The sequence below is a fragment of the Odocoileus virginianus genome, chromosome 9, assembly GCF_023699985.2.
Source record: "Odocoileus virginianus isolate 20LAN1187 ecotype Illinois chromosome 9, Ovbor_1.2, whole genome shotgun sequence".
Lineage (NCBI taxonomy): Eukaryota > Metazoa > Chordata > Mammalia > Artiodactyla > Cervidae > Odocoileus > Odocoileus virginianus.
This window is the reverse complement of record NC_069682.1, coordinates 48,664,548-48,684,459: the sequence shown is the minus strand read 5'-3', so window position 1 is coordinate 48,684,459 and position 19,912 is coordinate 48,664,548. Positions and strand designations below refer to the sequence as shown.

Genomic DNA, 19,912 nt, shown 5'->3' with positions numbered 1-19,912 from the left:
TACACATGAGGCTTCATTTGCTCATGACTCATCTCTTGCTATGCAGCCTGGTTCCTAACAAGCCATAGACCAGTACCGGTTTGTCACCCAGGGGTTGGGGACCCCTGGGATAGAGGACATCATTGGAAGATAGGAGTAAAAGAACTGGGAGGAAAGGATAGTAGATGATCAGTGCATATTGAGAACATCATGAATTAAGTTGGGAGTAATAATAGCAAAGAGACAATGATCCAGAAGCCAAAATCTTGAGAGAATGTGGAGGACTGAGTGACCTACTGTAGATGTCGGTAACAAGAAGGGATAGTGAGTGGTTATTATTTGTTGGGATGAAGAAATCATCCAATATAAAATACAGTTTCTCAAAAAGCCTGTGTTTCCAGATTAAAACAACCCTCCAAAAATCCAGCACAATTAATTTTAAAATATGCATGAGTGGCACAGCATCATGAAATTCTTGAGCACTATAAAGAGAAAAGAATATCTACAAATCACATAGAGTCAGGAATCATAAGATTGGACGCTAGAGGATAATGGAGCAAATAGTGCTTACTAAAAGAAAATAGATTCCCACTCAGAATTCTGTATCCAACCAAATTCTCAGGCAGGTGAGGGAGGGATAAAAACATTTCACACATGCAGGATCTCATAGTTTGACTTTCCATGCACCCTTTTTGAGTCACTGAATGGGGTGTGCTTTAGCAAAAAGTCTGACCAGGGAGCTCCTGTGCTGGAGTTCTATACCATGTATAGGTGAGATTTCTTCCTTGTTAAAGGGCTCATAAGAAAGGGCCTTCTTTGTTGGCTCCTGAAAATTACCAAAGAGTTGGGACCATTTTTTTGTTGCCATTTCCCACATTGCTTGCCCTAGTGCTTAGGTCAGTGTCTGGCACATCATCAGTACTCAGTAAATGTGAACTGCTGTTGTTAGCTGTTGTGAAACACTGCTTGCACTAATTATTTGTTGAATGACTAGAGAATAATTATAGGTGAAACTGTGGACTATGGGTGTTCAGAGAATGAAGACTCTCAGTTGTAAGCTAAATGGTGGGAAAGTGGTTAACCATAGTGATGTTCTACTGAGAGGGCTTAAGTAAAGCCTCACAGAGGCAGATTATCTCTTCAGGTGATGTTTATTGGCCAGTACCCATGGTTCTCTTTTGGGTTTACAGATCTACAGAAATAGTAATTATCCATTTGTATGGACAGTTGTATCCAACTTTTTGCAACATCATGGACTGCAACATAGCAGCCTTCACCATCTCCCAGAGCTTGCTCAGACTTATGTCCATTGAGTTGGTGATGCCATCCAACCATCTCATCCTCTGTCATCTCCTTCTCCTCTTGCCTTCTTATCTTCCCCAGCATCGGGACCTTTTCCAGTGAGTCGGCTCTTTGCATCAGGTGGCCAAAGTATTGGAGCTTCAGCTTCAGCTCAGTCCTTCCAATGGATATTCAGGATTGATTTCCTTTAGGATTAACTGATTTGATCTCCTTGCAGCCTAATGGACTCTCAAAGAGTCTTCTCCAGCACTGCAGTTTGAAAGCATCAGTTCTTCGATGCTCATCCTTCTTTATGGTCCAATTCTGACATCTCTACATGACTACTGGAAAAACCATTGCTTTGATTATACCGACCTTTGTCGGCAAAGTAACGTTTCTGCTTTTTAGTATGCTGACTAAGTTTGCCATAGCTTTTCTTCCAAGGAGCCAGCATCTTTTAATTTCACGGCTGCACTCACCATCCTCAGTGATTTTGGAGCCCAAGAAAATAAAAATTTTCACTGTCCTGCTTTAGGAGAACTCAAAATGCAGAGCAAAATATGACCTTGTATGTATGAAGATGTCAAGTTTCACCTTCAGTGTACTTACTGGGATGCTGGCCAGGGAGGCTTGGTTTGGTGCTTATAGAAGTAAAAAGGGTTTGCTTACTTATTTTCTTATGACCTTATTTCTGAACCAAGGGTGGAGGACTATGTATGGATTTCACCCAGTTCTTAGAAAATAGGGCCTTCCCAGGGAAACTTTGTAAACTGAAATGGCATAAAGTGAAGAAACAATTACTTTAAAACACATCTTGCCAACAGAGGCACAAAATAAATCAGGATAAAGCAGAGATGCTCACAGACACGGTTCAAAGCTGTTGCTGAGATGCTGAGTGTAGTTACCAGGAACAATCTTGGCATTGCCACTCTCATTGCTCCACTGTAAAACAGATGGTGGCTATCTTTGTTTTTCATCTTTTTTTCATAAAAGCAAAAACCCTCTTCAAATTTCTTTCAGTTACTGAAAACGGGTAGGTCTTTTGTAAAAGCGACATTTTCAAAAGCAAGCCTTATGTCTGCTTATTTTCACGTATGTTTGAGATGTCTGTGTTGTTGCATCAATAGTGCGTAGTATTTTAACAGTGTTTCCTAGCTCTTGGGCTCTTCTGTGATGGTCTGATTTTTGGAGATGGGGAGTAAATGAGATGCAGATGTCCTCAAGAGTTCCACAGCTTGCATATTGTTGTTTTGCCCTGAAATTAAGAAGAAAAGAAAAAGTAGTTCGTGACTTGGGTATTTAAAACTGTTATCTGTAATTTGGGGCTTCATTGGTGGCTCAGTGGTAAAGAATCTGCCTGTCAGTGCAGGAGATGTGGGTTTGATGCCTGGATCAGGAAAATCCCCTAGAGAAGGAAATGGCAACCCACTTCAGTATTCTTGCCTGGAAAAATCCCATGGACAGAGGAGGAGCCTGGCAGGCTATAGTCCCTGGGATCACAAAAGAGTTAGACGTGACTTAGTGACTAAACAACATCTGTGATTTTGAACCCTGGTTTGAGGGAAAGTTAGCTGATTTGGCCTGTTTTTTGTTTTAAGCTTCTTATTTGAAATAATATTTATAGGCGAGTTGCAAATATGGTGTACAGTGTTCCTATATGACCTGCTTCCTCTAAGGTTGACATGGTGCATTTATCAAAGCTAAGAAATTAATATTTGTATTTCATATTAGTTTACTAAGTAAATTTTTGTTTACTTGGAGTTTATTACTCCAAACTTCATTTGGATTTGCCCAGTTTTTCCACTAATGTCTTTTTTCTATTCCAAGATTCATGTCAGGACTCAACATTGCATTTATATTTTGGCGTGCTTTTAATAGTCAAAGAAATGCGGGAAAGTAATTATGGATGCCTTCTGAATGAAGACCTGTGAACTGACTTTCCAAAGAGCAGATTGTGTGTGGAAATGCTCAGAGAAGGATGGAGAAAAGGAAAACAATATATTCTTTCAGTGGAGTGTACTGATAGACTTTGAGATACCATTTTTCCATTTGTGGTGGGTAGCATTTTCTGAAGTTCTAATATTTAGCTTGTAGAGAGTCTTATATACCCCAATTTGTGAAATGGGTCTAGACATGAATTCCAGTTGGGTGCAAGTTTTAACCATTTTAGATAAGGTGACCTATCTGTTGTTCAGTCACTCAGTCATGTCTGACTCTTTATGATTTCATGGACTGAAGCACTCCAGGCTTTCCTGTCCTTCACCATCTCCCAGAGCTTGCTTATACTCCTGTCCATTGAGTCGGTGATGCCATGCAACCATCTCGTCCTCTTTCATCCCCTTCTCCTCCTGCCTTCTGTCTTTCTCAGCATCAGGGCCTTTTCCAGTGAGTCAGCTCTTTGCATCAGGTGGCCAAAGTATTAGAGCTTCAGCTTCAGCATCAGTCCTTCCAATGAATATTCAGGACTGATTTTTTTCAGGGTTGACTGGTTTGATCTCCTTGCAGTCCAAGGGACTCTCAAGACTCTTCTCCAACACCACAGTTCAAAAGCATCAATCCTATCAGGACCTATTAGGAACTGTATTTGGCAGCTGGTAAAAGATAGTTAACAATAATGACTTAACTTTGAGGTTTAGTCTCTCTTGCAAAAGATACCTGTCTGGAGGAGGGCAGGCTACTCCTAGTATCAAGTCATCAGGGAACCAGCCTCTTCTGTGTCTGTATTTAGCAAATGGGTTCCATTTTTTCTATAACTCCAGTCACAGAATGACTGCAGGAGCTCCAGCTATCAGATCTATCAGGCAAGAAGGCAGCTTTCCTTAGTTGTGTCAGTTCCTTCTCTTCAGAAAGCTTTCCCAGGAGCCTCCACCTGATGGCTTTTGCATGTCTCATTGGTCAGGTCTAGAAGTAGAGAAGCTGTGCCTATTGTTGCTCCAAGTTGGAATACTATTAGTAAAAAAAGAACGGGAGAATGCATATGGATTAGGAAACTGTCTCTATCACAGGCAGATATTAATAGCTATGTGGAATGAAAGTTATATTGCTTAGAATTACTAATGGGTCTGATGAACTATATGAAAAAATGCTGGGAGAAAATTCAAGTCTCTGAATAGTCAGGTGATGCCAACACATTTCTCACTCATGCATGCTCACATGTATGTGTGTGTGTGTTCCTTCAGTTTGAGTCACTTTATGGTCACTGTTTAACCATGTATTGGTCATGACAGCAGTAATGTTGGCTTTGTTTGTTCCATTGCAAGTTGTTGCTCCAGAAAGGAATTCAGTGGGAAAGGACATTTATTGACTTGAGACACATCCTGTCTTCTTGCCTTTCTTCCAAGTCTGTTTCACAGAGAGAATAAATAATTGCCACTTTAATGTAGGGCTAGCTTTCTTAAACCTTAAACCCTTTTCTTAGTAGTCCTACAGTAGCTTGTTGTAATCATTGCCTGAAGTCTGAATTAATGCTGATATGACTTGTGTTAACTTGTGTTGTTGATTTCCCTCCAATATTTTATCATGAAAACTGTTCATAAATACAAATAAGTTGAAAGAATTTTTCAGTGGACATTCATGTATATTCACACCTAGATTATTTGCTCTGTTTGCCTTATAGTCATCCTGATATTCACCCATCAATTCATCCTATATTTTAATGCTTTTCAAAGTAAGTTATAGACATTAGTATGGTTTAATCCTGAACATTTCCTGATACTGATTTTGTAATAAGAATGTTTTCTGTTTCAAGTGACAGAAACCCAACTCAAAAGAGTAAAGTAAAAAAGGAAATAAATGTTATTGGCTACTTGACTGGAAGGAATAGTGGGGAGATAGACAAGCAGATGGTGACTGAAGCCATGAAATTAAAAGACTCTTGCTCTTTGGAAGAAAAGTTATGACCAACCTAGACAGCATATTAAAAAGCAGAGACATTACTTTGCCAACAAAGGTCTGTCTAATCAAAGCTATGGTTTTTTCAGTAGTCATGTGTGGATGTGAGAGTTGGACTATAAAGAAAGCTGAGCGCCAAAGTATTGATGCTTTTGAACTGTGGTGTTCAAGAAGACTCCTAAGAGTCCTCTGGATAGCAAGTAGATCCAACCAGTCTATCCAAAAGGAAATCAGTCCTGAATATTCATTGGAAGGAGTGACAGTGAAGCTGAAACTCCAATACTTTGGCCACCTGATGAGAAGAACTGACTCATTTGAAAAGTCCCTGATGCTGGGAAAGATTGAAGGTGGGAGGAGAAGGGGACGACGGAAGATGATTGGATGGTGTCACCAACATGAGTTTGAGTAAACTCCGGGAGTTGGTGATGGACAGGGAGGCCTGGCATGCTGCAGTCCATGGGGTCACAAAGAGTCAGATGCGACTGAGTGACTAAACTGAACTGAGACAAGATAGGAAGAGTTGCAAGAAATAGGGCCTCAGGAACTGGGACTCTGCTATCAAAATAGTTGCCTCTATCCATATAGCCCCAAATCCACATTCTTCCGGAACTGTGACCCTAGAGGCCATTTCTCTTCTACATCTAAAGCAGAAAATTCCTGGAAAGGACTCCAGCTGGGCTGGCTTGCTCCTGGGTGACTCATGATTGGTTGCTATGGTAGAGAAGAGGCATAGTGTATGTTACTAAGGAAGATAAAAATGGAAAGCATGCCGAATGAATTATATACCTCAGAAAGCTTTCTCACTTGTTCTTGGATGCTAGCATGATCCTGGTGTTTGACAACGAGATTACAAAGGAAAATAACAACTGCAAAAATCCTAAATGAAGTAATGGTACAGCCAGCCCTTCGGATCCACAGGTTCTGCATCCATGGATGCAACCACTCAAATCAAAAATATATTTTTTAATTTGAGAAAGTTCCAAAAAGCAAAACTTGAATTTGCCACACACTAGCAACTATTTATGTACCATTTACATTGTATTTACAACCATTCACATAGCACTTATATTAGGTTAAGTAATCTAGAGATGATATAAAATATACTGGGGAGCTTCCTTGGTGGCTCAGTGTTGATGAATCTGCCCGTCAATTCAGGAGACATGGGTTTGCTCCCCAGTCCAGGATGATCTGCCATGCCACAGAGCAGCTGAGCCTGTGGACCACGGCTATTGAGCCTGTTCTCTAGAGCATGGGAACTGCAACTATTGAACTGATGTGCTGCAACTACTGAAGCCCGCATGCCCTAGAGCTTGTGCTCCACAACAAGAGAAGCCACTGCAGTGAGAAGCTGACACACTGCAGTGAAGACTAGCTCCTGTGCAGCAGTGGAGACCTAGCATAGCCAAAAACTAGTAAATAAGTAAAATTGTTAAAAAATATACCAGATAATGTGCATAGGTTATAATGTAAATACTGTGCCATTTTATTTAAGGGACTTGAATATCTGCAGATTTAGTATCCAAGGGGTTCCTGGAATCAATCCTTCATGGATATCAAGGGACAACTGTCTGCCAAGGACACTTCTAACTATTACATTAATAGTTCAAGAGTGGTAATACATGGTTTAGAAGTTATGGGGAAACAGGTATTCTGGTATATTATAGACGGATGTTTTAAGAAAACAATTTAGCAAAATTTATCAAAATTTTAAATGCAGATACCTCTTAACCTGGCGATACTAGTCTCTGCCTTGCAGAAACTTTGTTGTTGTTCAGTAGGTAGGTCTTGTCTGACTGTTTTCCACCCTATGGACTGCAGCACACAAGGCTTCCCTGTCCTTCACTATCTCCTGGAGTTTACTCAGACTCATGTCCATTGTGTTGATGATGCCATCCAACCATCTCATCCTTTCTTGCCCCCTTCTCCTCCTGCCCTCAGTCTTTACCAGCATCAGGATCTTTTCCAGTGAGTCAACTCTTTGCATCAGGTGGCCAGAGTACTGGAGCTTCAGCTTCAGCATCAGTCCTTCCAATGAATATTGAGGGTTGATTTCCTTTAGAATTGCAAGGATTTGATCTCCTTGCCGTCCAAGGGACTCTTAAGAGTCTTCTCTAGCACCACAGTTCAATAACATCAGTTCTTTGGTGCTCAGTCTTCTTTATGGTTCAGCTCTCACATCTGTACATGACTACTGGAAAAACCATAGCTTTGACTATACAGCTCTTTGTCAGCAGAGTGATGTATCTGCTTTTTAATACACTATATAGGTTTGTCTTAGCTGTTCTTACAAGGAGCAAGCATCTTTTAATTCTGTGGCTGCAGTCACAGTCTGCAGTGATTTTGGAGCCCAAGAAAATAAAATCCGTCCCTGTTTCTCCTTTCGCCCCGTCTGTTTGCCATGAAGTGAGACTGGATGCCATGATATTAGTTTTCTGAGTATTGAGTTTTAAGCCAGCTTTTTTTTTTTAGACTTGTGCCAAAGATGGCTTTATAAGGTTGTTCATTGAAACATTGTTTGCCGTTTGCAAAAATAATAAAAATCATGAATGTTCAATCATAGTGTCTTGTTAAATAAAAGCAAAAGGATATAGTACAAAAGTTTTAAAAGTGAGGTTGTGTTCTATTTACTATCTTGGAAAGATCTTGAGGTACAGTGTTAAGTTAAAAAAGCACATTGCAGAGCAGTTACATATCTCATTATTTTGATTTTATGTAAAAACAATGAAGTGAGAAACAACTCTCTCCCCAAAAAACTCATCCAAACTGTGTATTAACTATATTATATCAGATTGTTCGTAGCAGTTTTATAGGATGAAGTGATTCAGATTGGTATGAGAATTCACTTTGTAAAACATCCAAAACACAAAGCATATAGACTATAAGGAGAATATATTCATGTTTTAATAGTTTGATTTTAAAAATCAAAAAGGATAAATTATGAAGAAAAACAGACAAAAATAAAAATTGCAGAATTTCTCCCACTTCCAGGGAACCATGATAATGAAACACAAACAAAATATACTTAGCTATATATATAGTAATTGTTATAACGGCAGTGAGCAGTGAACTAACTATTAACTATAAAATGGACGGTGGGGAGAACAGAGGTGATTGTTTAGAATTCAAAAATACTGTATCTGAGGCTAACTTTGTTGTCAGAAAATCAGTGAGGTATATTAGAAAGAAAAAGTTCAGAGCCAGGATACTTGGTCACTCAGTTTTTGATGCTGTTAATCTTTACTCAGCCTTGTGATCTGGGCAGACTGTTTCTGTTTAGGTCTTGTTTTTGCCATGTCATCTGTCATGTCTAGATTTTGAGCCTGAATCCAATGAAAGTGAGAAGTATAGTATAGTATACAAGCGGCATATTTCATAAAAACTGTATTACTGGGTCTGCTGTCCATTCATTGTTGTTGTTTAGTCACTAAGTCATGTCTTGTGACCCTCTGCAGGTATTCTAAAGGAGGAACTTTGTAACATTGTAGGTGACCACAGGCCTTCTACTCAGGATGTGCTAGCTTTTGTTCAGGTAGCCCTGAAAGCTACAGGGCAGTGCTATTGCTGGGTTTGGTGTGTGTTTGAAAATTTCTACTGAAAACAAGGGAAAAAAGACTGGATGGATACAAAGAAAACTCATAATGGTGACCTCTGGGGGTGGGGAATAGTGAAAACTTAAGTTTTGTGTGTATTGTTCCGATTTTTAAGTAAAAAAGGATAATAAATTAATACTTTACATATCTGAAAAAGGCACTAATGTAGGTTAATTCGGAGTGCTTGGAATATGAATATTGTGGTTTTCTTTATACTTAACAGGTTTTTAAAATTTTTTTTAAACAGGTTTTTTAAAAATAGATAAATACTTCAGTAAATGAAAAGTTTAATGGTTCAGTGATAAATAATAGTCAAAAATTCTAGTCAACAGTTAAATTTGGGAAGCAAGAAAATGTTCAAAGGAAAAAAAGAACTAAATTTAGATCTACCCATTTTGCAAGAAAATATTATTAATGTTTTACTCTGGGAAGAGAAAGATCTTCCTACATTATATTTGCTTCTACTTGATTTGGCAAAAAAAAACCTCTTTTTGCCCCTGTCTTGGCTTCCCATGGCAGTAGTTGGGGAACTGGCTTCTCCTGGTCACATGACCTGTTAATGCTTTTTGTCACTGGCTGGTTCTGAGTTTGAAATCTCAAGAGCTCTTGGTAACTTTGGTAGTTAGCCAGGATTGGGAAATGGACTAAAGGACCAACTTAATGAAATCTTTCTAGTGCAGAGAATGATTGCAAGATGAATCTTCTATCAAACATGAGAAAGTGGGGATGGATAGGCAACCATTTCCCAGGGATAGAGTTTTCTTACTTTAATGTTAATCATCTTGCAGTTTATTTATTTATGTTTTGTGTAATAAAGTTTTATTAAAGTATAAAGAAGATAGAGAAAGCTTCTGACATAGGCATCAGAAGGGGCAGAAAGAGTACCCCCTTATCTTGCAGTTTAAATTCTGCTACTTCCAAAACCCTGCGTTACTCCACATGTTCCCCCTTACCTCCAACCCCAGATTTTTATTATGAAAATGTTCAAACAATACAGAAGAAATGAAAGAATAGTGCAAGAATATACCCATCACTTAGATTTAGTAGTTTTGATTCTTTGCCTGTGTGTATTGTCTTTACCTTTTCTTTTCTTTTCATTCTTTTTTTCTGTTAAACTCTTCAATTTGCAGACATCATGGCACTTCACTCCTAAATACTGCCTCATGCATCTGCTAAGAAAAAGAACATTCTACTATGTAACCACCATAATATTATCTCAGCTAAGAAAATTGGTAGTAAATTTGAATATGCCCTGGATAATAGATAATAATATTCTATTTAGATGTAATATAGTTCCAACGAATACTCTTTTTGTCAGATGTCTTATAGATGTTTCCCTTGGGTTGGTTGGTTGGTTTTGTTTAAATCAGATTGAGGTTAATAAGTTGCACTGACTGACTATTCTTCATTACAAGTGTTCTCCCTCTCTGTTTTTTCTGTTTTATGTAATATTGGCTTCTTTAAACTATAGCGGAATATGCATAAAATTTACCATCTAAACTGTTTTAAGTGTACAGTTTAGTGGCATTAAGTATTTTTACCTTATTGTGCTACATTCACCATCCACAGAACTCTTCATCTTGCAGAACTGAAACTCTGGTACCTGTTAAGCAATAACTCCCCACTCCTTTCCTCCACCTCACCCCTTCACCCCCTGGCAACCACCATTCTACTTTCTGTCTTTGTGAATTTGTCTATTTTAAGTACCTCATAAAAATGGAATCATACAATATTTGTCCTTTTGGGACTGGCTTATTTCACTTACTGTAACGTCTTTAAGGCTTATTCATGTATTATCATGTGTCAGAATTTCTGTCCTTTTTAAGATTGAGTGATATTCCATTGTATGTATATACCACAGTTTATCAGGTGGCACTAGTGGTAAGAAACCCGCCTGCCTATGCAGGAGAAATGAGAGACATGTATTCAATCCCTAGGTTGGAAAGATCCCCTGAAGAGGGGATGGCAGCCCACTCCAGTGTTCTTGCCTGGATAATCCCTTGGACAGAGGAGTCTGGCAGGCTACAGTCGATAGGGTCACACAGAGTCACACACAACTGAAGTGACTTAGCACACATAGACACTTGGGTTGCTTTTACCTTTTGACTATTGTGAATAATGCTGCTGTGATCATGGGTGTACAGATATCTCTTTGAGTCTTGCTTTTGTTTCTTTGGAGTATATACCCAGAAGTGCAGTTGTTGGATCATTTGGTAATTAATTCTGTGTTTAATTTTCTGAGGAACACTGTACTGTTTTCCATAGCAAATGTAATATTTTACATTTCTACTGATGAAGTACAGAGGTTCTGATTTCTCCTTTTCCTTGCTAAACTTTATGTCTTCTGCTTTTTTGATAGTAGCCATGTTAATTTGTGTGGCAGTAATATCTCTTTGTGGGTTTGATTTGCATTGCCCTGATGATTAGTGATGTTGAATATCTTTCATCTTTTCATATGTTTATTGACTATTTAGATATCTAATTTGGAGAAATGTCTCGTCGTGTTCTTTGCCCATTTTGAGTTATTTGTGGTTGAGTTATAGAAGTCCTTTAGGTATTCTGGATATTAGCCTCTTCTTAGATACATAATTAGTGAATATTTTCTCCCATTCTGTGGGTTGTCTTTTTACTCTGTTAATTGTGTCCTTTGATAAACATAAGTTTTTAATTTTGATGAAGTCTATATATATATATATTTTTCATTTGTTGTCTGTGTTTATGGTGTCATAGCAGGAAATCATTGCCAAATCCAGTGTTATGAAGCTTTTCCTGTATGTTTTCTTCTAAAAAATTTTGTATAGTTTTAGTTTTACATTTAGGTCTTTATTCTGAGTTAATTTTGTGTATGGTATAAAGTCAGAGTTCAAATTCTTTTTTTTTTTAATTAATAATTACCCTATGACTATAAAGTTTTCCCAAAATCATTTGTTGAAAAAACTCTCCTTTCTCAGTCTTGGTGCATTTCTCAAAAATCATTTGACCATGAGCACATTATATTATTAGTAAGTGAAATAAGCCAGTCACAAAAAGGGTTTATTACTGGGCTCTCTGTTCTATCCCATTGTTCTATATGTCTTTCTTTATGCCAGTACAAACTGTTATGATTATTGTAGCTTTGTAATGACTTTTGAAGTTAGGAAGTATGTCTTCTAGCTTATCCTTCTTTTTCGATACTGTTTTGTCTATCCTGGGTCCCTTGGGATTTCATGCGAATTTTAGATGGATTTTTCTGTTTCTTCAAAAAAAGCTCCTTGGAGGGGAGGGATAAATTGGAAGATTGGAATTGACACATATGCACTACTATATGTAAAACAGTAACTAATAAGAGCCTACTGTATAGCACAGGGAACTCTACTCAATACTCTGTGATGGCCTATATGGGAAAAGAATCTAACAAAGAGTGGATATATGTATTTCTGTAACAAATTCACTTTGCCCTACATTTGAAATTAACACAACATTGTAAGTCAATTATACCCCAATAAAAATTAAATATATAATATTATATATAAAGTTCCAATGTGGGAATATGAATGTGTTTCTGTTATTGATGTCTTCTCTAATTTACTTCAGAAATCTACAAGTGATTCAATTTCTTTGAATCGTCACCAGCGTTTGGTATCATCACTATTTGTTATTTTAGTAGTAGATGTATAGTAGTGTCTCATTGTGGTTTTAATTTGCACTTCTCTAATCGATGAGATCAAATTGCCAGCATTCATTGGACCATAGAGGAAGCAAGGGAATTCCAGAAAAACATCTACTTCTGTTTCATTGAGTATGCTATAAAGCCTTTGACTGTGTGAATCACAACAAACTGGAACATTCTTATAGTGATGGGAATACCAGACCACCTTACCTGTCTCCTGAGAAACCTGTCTGAGGGTCAAGAAGCAACAATCAGAACCTAATATGGAACAACTGACTGGTTCAAAATTGGGAAAGGAGTACGACAAGGCTGTATATTATCACCCTGTTTATTTAACTTCTGTGCAGAGCACATCATGTGAAATGTTGGACTGGATGAATGACAAGCTGGAATCAAGATTGCTGGCAGAAATATCAACAACCTCAGATATGCAGATGATACAATTCTAATGGCAGAAAGTGAAGAGAAACTAAAGAACCTCTTGATGAGGGTGAAAGAGGAGAGTGAAAAAGCTGGCTTGAAACTCAACATTTAAAAAACGACAATCATGGCATCAGGTCCCATCACTTCATGGCAAATAGAAAGAGAAAAAGTGAAGGCAATGACAGATTTCATTTTCTTGGGCTCCAAAGATCACTTCTGACAGTAAGTGTAGCCATGAAATTGAAAGACGCTTGCTGCTTGGAAGGTAAGTTACGATAAACCTAGACGGCATATTAAAAAGCAGAGACATCGTATTGCCAACAAAGATCCATATAGTCAAAGCTATGGTTTTTCCAGTAGTTATGTATGGATGTGAGAGTTGGAACATAAAGAAGGCTGAGTGCCGAGGAACTGATGTTTTTGAATTGTGGTGCTGGAGAAGACCTTCAAGAGTCCCTTGGACAGCAAGGAGATCAAACCAGTCAATCCTAAAGGGAATCAACTATGAATATTCATTAGAAGGATTGATGCCGAAGCTGAAGCTCCAATATTTTGGCCACCTGATGCAAAGAGCCAACTCATTAGAACAGACCCTGATCCTGGGAAAGACTGAAGGAAAAAGAAGGTGGCAGCAGCGGATGAGATGGTTAGATAGCATCATCAACTCATTGGACATGAATTAGAGCAAACTCTAGGAGATAGTGAAGGACGGGGAAGCCTGATGTGCTGTAGTCCATGGGATTGCAAATGGTTGGACACAACTTAGCAACTGAACAACAACAACAACAACAACGGATAATGATGTTGAATCTATTTTCATGTGTTTATGTGACATTTCTCTATCCACTTTGAGAAAATTTTCTTTATACCTTGACCAATTTTCTAATTGGAGTATTTTTTTGCTGTTGAGTTTTGAGAGTTTTTTTTTTTTGTATTCTGCTTTTTCAGATAAGTGATTTGCAAATATTTTCTCCCATTTTGTAGCTTGCCTTTTCATTCTCTCGGTAGAGTCTTTCACAAAGCAGAAGTTTCAAATTTTGGTGAAGTCTAATGTAATTTTTAATGGATCTTACTTTTGGTATCAAGTCTAAGAATTTCATTAAATCCTATCTCCTGGATATTTTCTTCTCTTTTCTTTTAAAGATTTTATATTTAAATTTTTTATATTTAAGTTTTACATTTAGATTTTTAAATCTGTGATCTCTTTTGAGTTAATTTTTGTGCCAGTTATAAGGTTTAGGTTAAGGTTCATGTTTTTGTCTATGGATATCCAGTTGTTCCAACGCCATTTATTGAAGAGACTGTTTTTCCTCTCTTGGGTTGCTTTCCACGCTTTCTCAAATATTACTTGGCTATATTTTTGTGGGTCTATTTCTGTTGTTCCTGTTTCATTCTATTGATCTATGTATCTGTCTCATAGCCAGAACCACAGTCTGTAGCTATATAATATGTCTTGACATCAGACATAGTGATTCCTTCCACATTATTCATTTTCTAAAAAGTTTTTGCTATCCTTGAATGTTCCTTTGCTTTTCCCTATAAGTTTTAGAGTGATCTTGTCTATGTCTATAAAGAATCTTGCTAAGATTTTACTAGGATTTGTGTTAAACTTATAAATAAATTTGAGAAGAATTGACATATATATTATGTTGAGTTTTCCAGTCCATAAATATGTGTCTCCACTTACTTAGATCTTATTCGGTTTCCTTTATCAGTGTTTTGTATTTTTTAGCATGTAAATCCTATTCATGTTTTGTTTGGTTTATATTTAAATGATACTGTATTTTTAATTTTGGTTCCCGTGTTCATGTATACAGTTGGTTTTTATATGTTGATATTATGACTTTGTTGAACTCACTTATTCTAAGATTTTTTTATAGGTTCTGTGAAATTCCCTATATATAGGCCATTGTGTCATCTCTGCAAATAATTTGATACCTTCCTTTTCTATCTGTATACCTTTTATTTCCTTTTTTTGCCTTGTTGCATTGGCTTGAACTTCCAGGATTATGTTGAATAGGTTAATGAAAGCATACATCTTTTTCTTGTTCCTTGTTTTTTTTTTTTTTAATCATTAAGTATATCCCAGAATTTGCTTTGGAGGGTTTTTTTTTTTTTTTTTTTGGTATCAACCAAAATTGATTTTCTTTATCAAGTTGAGGAAACTCATCTATTTGTAGTTTTCTGAGTTTTTTTTTTTTATTATGAATTGGTGTTGAATATTTTTAGATTTTTCTGCATCAATTATATGGTTATATGATTTTTTTTTTTCTTCCTTAACCTGTTAGATTAGGGATTATATTGATTGATTTCCAGCCTTTCATCCCTCTTGGCCATAGTGTGTAATTCTTTTTATATGTTGTTGAATTATATTTACTAATATTTTATTGAGGATTTCAATATCTGTATTCATTATAGATATTTATGTGTATGTTTCTATATTTTTGGTGCTGTCTTTGTCTGCTTTTGGTATTTGGTAGAAGATGGTGAACATCTTGAGGGAAGATAGTGATAAGGACCACTAAGTCATGAACTTGGTGTGTGGAAACATCAGAAAAAACAGGGGAAAAGGGAATTCAAGACAGGGAAATGGTGTTATTTAGCTGGAAATACTGTTGCTTGGGTGAGTATAGGACAAGTGTACCAGAACAGAGCAGTGAGGATGAATTCTGACTGTTATGGATGGAACAGGAACAGTTATTGTAGTAGGTTTATGGAGAATCTTAGATAATGATGATGTGATAGGGCTTCTAGGTAGCAAAGAACTAAAGAGCCTCTTAGATGGGGTGAAGGAGGAGAGTGAAGGAGCCAGCTTAAAACTAAATGTTAAAAAAACTAAGATTATGATATCTGGCCCCATTACTTCATGGCAAATAGAAGGGGAAAAGATGATAGTAGTGACAGATTTCTTCTTGGGCTCTAAAATCATTGTGGATGGTGACTACAGCCATGAAATCAGAAGATGATTGCTTCTTGGCAGGAAAGCTATGACAAACCTAGACAGTGTGTTGAAAAGCAGAGACATTACTCTGCTGACAAAGGTCTGTATAGTCAAGGTTATGGTCTTCCCAGTGGTCATGTACAGTTGTGAGAGCTGGATCGTAAAGAAGGGAGAGCGCCAAGGAATTGATGCTTTCAAACTGTGGTGCTGGAGAACACTCCTCAGAGTCCCTTGGACAGCAAGGAGATCAAACCAGTCAATCTTAAGGGAAATCAACCCTGAATACTCACTGGAAGGACTGATGCTGAAGCTCCAGTATTTTAGTCACCTGATGTGAACAGCTGACTCATTGGAAAAGTCCCTGATGATGGAGAAGATTGAGGGCAGAAGGAGAAGAGGGCGTCAGAGGATGAGATGACTGGATGGCATCACTGATGCAATGAACATGAACTTGGGCAAACTTCAGGAGATGGTGAGGGACAGGGAGGCCTGGTGTGCTGCGTCCAAGGGTTGCAAAGAGTCAGACACGATTGGGTGACCGAACAAACCCAACAAAGATTGGGAATATGTTGACTGTAGTGGGTAAAATTAATATAAGAGCCTTAAGGGATGAATAGTGGAGACAGATCTTGGACCAGAAGGTGATGTGGACAGACCCTATGGAAGGATTAGTCTCAAGCAGGAAAGTGAACCACTCTCGGAATCTGGGAGGGAGAAGGGATTGATATGGAAAGCATAGGGTCCTTAGAAGTGATATCAATGTCTGGAAGTCATGTCTCTTCTTATGCTTTGTTTGGAAGGAAGGGCGTGTCTGTAACATCAGTGGAATCAGAGATCTGCACAGAATTGGAGCAGTTTTGTAGAGAAAGAGCGAATTAGCCAAGATGGCGGTGGTCAGGCTGTCTCACCCCCACCTTTTGTAAATATATGGTTTATGTAACAGCTGAGATGACTTATAGCACTGTGCACGCACATCACAATGTACCCACTTGGTCACGGGTCACTTTTGTTTTGTAAACCTGTATAATTTCCACTTGAAAAGCCGTTGAGGCTGTGTTATGGCTGCATCCACTGGGTCAACCAAGAGAGAATGCAGCGTGGCTGCCCCATGGCTGCTACAGTTCCTACAGCTGCAGGAATTGCAGTTCCTACAGCTCCTTGAGTCTTCTTCAGGCTTGCACATGCACCCCTTGCTTACCCTGGGTTCAGTGAACAGTGTGAACAGCAAGACAATTGGTGTAGTTGGCAGGATGATACAGCAAGAAGTACCATGTACTGACACACTTATGGGGATAGTTGTGATGACATTGGTCCTTAATTTGATCTTTATCTGCTTGGGTTTTGTTTTTAACAGATCAATAAGTTAGGAACACAGTTAGGACAAATTAGTGTAGAAACTCTTCTTTGATAATCTTCAAAATTAAGACAATGGAGGTTCTTCTGGTCAGCTGCTGGGTTCTAGTCCTGTCTACGAGAAGGCCTTTGGTTCCATCCTTTGTTGAATGAGAGAGCCACTGACCATACAATTTATAATCAGCAGTTCAGACTTAGTCTTCAGACCAATTCTGCATAACCTCTTCCAAAAAATATTAGAAAAAAGAATACGTAATTTCTTTTTATGATTCTGACATCAAAGTTAGACAGGGACCAGTTTCCATCACTTGCTGTCATTTTCTTCCTCATGCCTTCATGTGCTGGCACTCAGGAAGCTGATTTCTGTTCTTATTGCAGCTGCAGTCGACTCCGCCAGGTTCAGAGCATCTTGACCCAGAGCAGCAAGTCTCAACCCGACGGGATCCTCTGCATCCTAGGTCAGTGTTTTTAACAGGCTGGGACTCAGGGCTGGGGCAACTTGCTTCTGTTCACAGGAAGATATTAATAATAGTGTCATCACTGTGAGACAAGCTGTGAGTTAGTATTCTTCTCCCACCCCTTGTTCCCCTGAAATCTGTTGCTGTTTTAATGAAGTCCGCTGACATATCAGTGAAATAGGGAGCCTGTGCCACAGAGCAGGCACTTTGTATATGTTATTTCTCCTCACAGTGACCCTTGTAAGGGGAGGAAACTGAGACTCTGGGAGATGAAACCAACTTGCCTTGGGCCATAGAGTGACAGAATTGGGCATTTATTCATTAACACTTTCTTTTATTATGAAAGAGAAATTAAGACAGTGCACAGTAATGAAGTTTTCTAATCATCCCAGATACCAGTTCCACTCTCCAAGAGATAACATTAACTGTATTTTTTTTAACACAAAAGGGAACATTTTATGTATATTGTTGTTAACCTAACTGAAAAATTTTCACTTGATAAGTGTATCTTGGAGATTTTTCTTTGTTAGATCAATCTCCTTCTTTATCTCATTTTCATTTACATTTACATTCACAGTATTGAGTCATAAAACTTGCTTAGGTCAGGTTGTTTGTCTGTCAGCCTTCTAATTTCCTTCCCACCAGAAGTTAACCACTTTCTTTTTTGTCCTTCAGATATTCTATACATAATTTTATTTTTTCACTTACTAACACTTTCATTTAAACTTAACGAGAGTCAGTGTGCACAGTGCACACTGGAGTTTGAAATATGCATTCTGGAGCCAAGCAGGTTTTGGGTTTGAATTTTGACTCCATCACTCACTTAGTCAAGAGACATAGTTTACAGTGGGCCTAGAATTCCAGTCATTGGTTTCAAATGCTGAAACAACAATCACTGAATTCTCTTTCTAGCTGCAGCCAGTATAGGGGGTGGGAGCTCTCTCTGCCATGAATTTACTTTTGAATAAAACCACCTATTTGTTACTGTACTTATGCTATTATTTCTTTTAGTTCAGGCTCAACCTAGTAAAAATAGGCAGCACAAAATTGATCAAGTGGGCAACTTGAATATAGAATACTAAAGGATTGAGAAAAGGGTCAACGTATAAGAATACCATGAGACCAGATACATATATATATATATACATATATATATATGAAAATGAAAACATGAATGTTGCAGAAATTGATGTTTGAAGGTGGGTGTGTGAAGTTTAAGGTAAAAAGTTAATAAACCTCTAGGACAAAGAGTTGTATGTGAACGTGAAGCCAGAAGTCAGTGAGGCACTTGTATGTTTTTAAACAACTTCAGGAGTTTAGTGAATTCTACCTTTGGGGGTAATTACAGTTATCATAGCATCTCGTGGTCAGTTGGTTGGTTTAATTTAGCCTTCTAACCCCTGCAGTATCCTTCCTAGCAACTCTAATTTAACTCCCTCCACTTTGGCATTTGCCATTTAGTTCTTATGATATAGGAAATGTTTTCACTGATTTTCTGCTAACCTTTTGTTAAAAAACAGTTTTATGGTGGTATTAATTCATGTATAGTAAACTGCACATATTAAAAGTGTACAATGTGATAAGTTTTGACATATGTATGTTGTTGCTATTTAGTCGCTAAGTCATTTCTGACTCTTTTTGACCCCGTGAACTGCAGCTGGCCAGGCTTCCCTGTCCTTCGCTATCTCCCAGAGTTTGCTCAAATTCATGTCCATTGAGTCAGTGTGATGCTTGCTATCCAGCCATCTCATCCTCTGTCACCCACGTCTCCTGCTCTCAATCTTTCCCAGCATTAGGGTTTTTTCCAGTGAGTCAGCTCTTTGCATCAGGTGGCCCAAGTATTGGAACTTCAGCTTCAGCATTAGTCCTTCTAATGAATATTCATGGTTGATTTCCTTTAGAATTGACTGGCTTGATCTTCTTGCAGTCCAGGGGACTCTCAAGAGTCTTCTCCAGCACCACAATTCAAAAGCATCAGTTCTTTGGTGCTCAGCCTTCTTTATGGTCCAACTCTCACATCCCTACATGACTGTTGGGAAAACTGTAGCTTTGACTATACAGACCTTTGTTGACAAAATGATGTCTCTGCTTTTTAATACACTGTCTAGATTTGCCATAGCTTTTCTTCCCGGAGCAAGCATCTTTTAATTTCATAGCTAGAATCGCTGTCCACAGTGATTTTGGACCCCAGGAAAATAAAATTTGTCACTGTTTCCACTTTTTCACCTTCTGTATACCATGAAGTGATAGAACTGGATACCATGATCTTAGTTTTTTGAAAAGCTGAGTTTCAAGTCAGCTTTTTCACTTTCCCCTTTCACCCTCATCAAGAGGCTCCTCTTTGCTT

The 19,912-nt window shown here is 38.1% G+C and overlaps 1 protein-coding gene across 3 annotated transcripts in view; it reads left to right on the top strand.

Moving 5' to 3' along the window:
• DNAAF9 (dynein axonemal assembly factor 9) overlaps positions 1-19,912 on the top strand; it is a 177,668-nt gene that overhangs the window by 4,886 nt on the left and 152,870 nt on the right. For all 3 annotated transcript variants that reach the window (XM_070472353.1, XM_020882894.2, XM_020882893.2), the window contains exon 2: positions 17,486-17,565. In XM_070472353.1, coding sequence (XP_070328454.1) covers positions 17,486-17,565 — 80 coding nt within the window. The remainder of the gene's footprint in view (positions 1-17,485; positions 17,566-19,912) is intronic.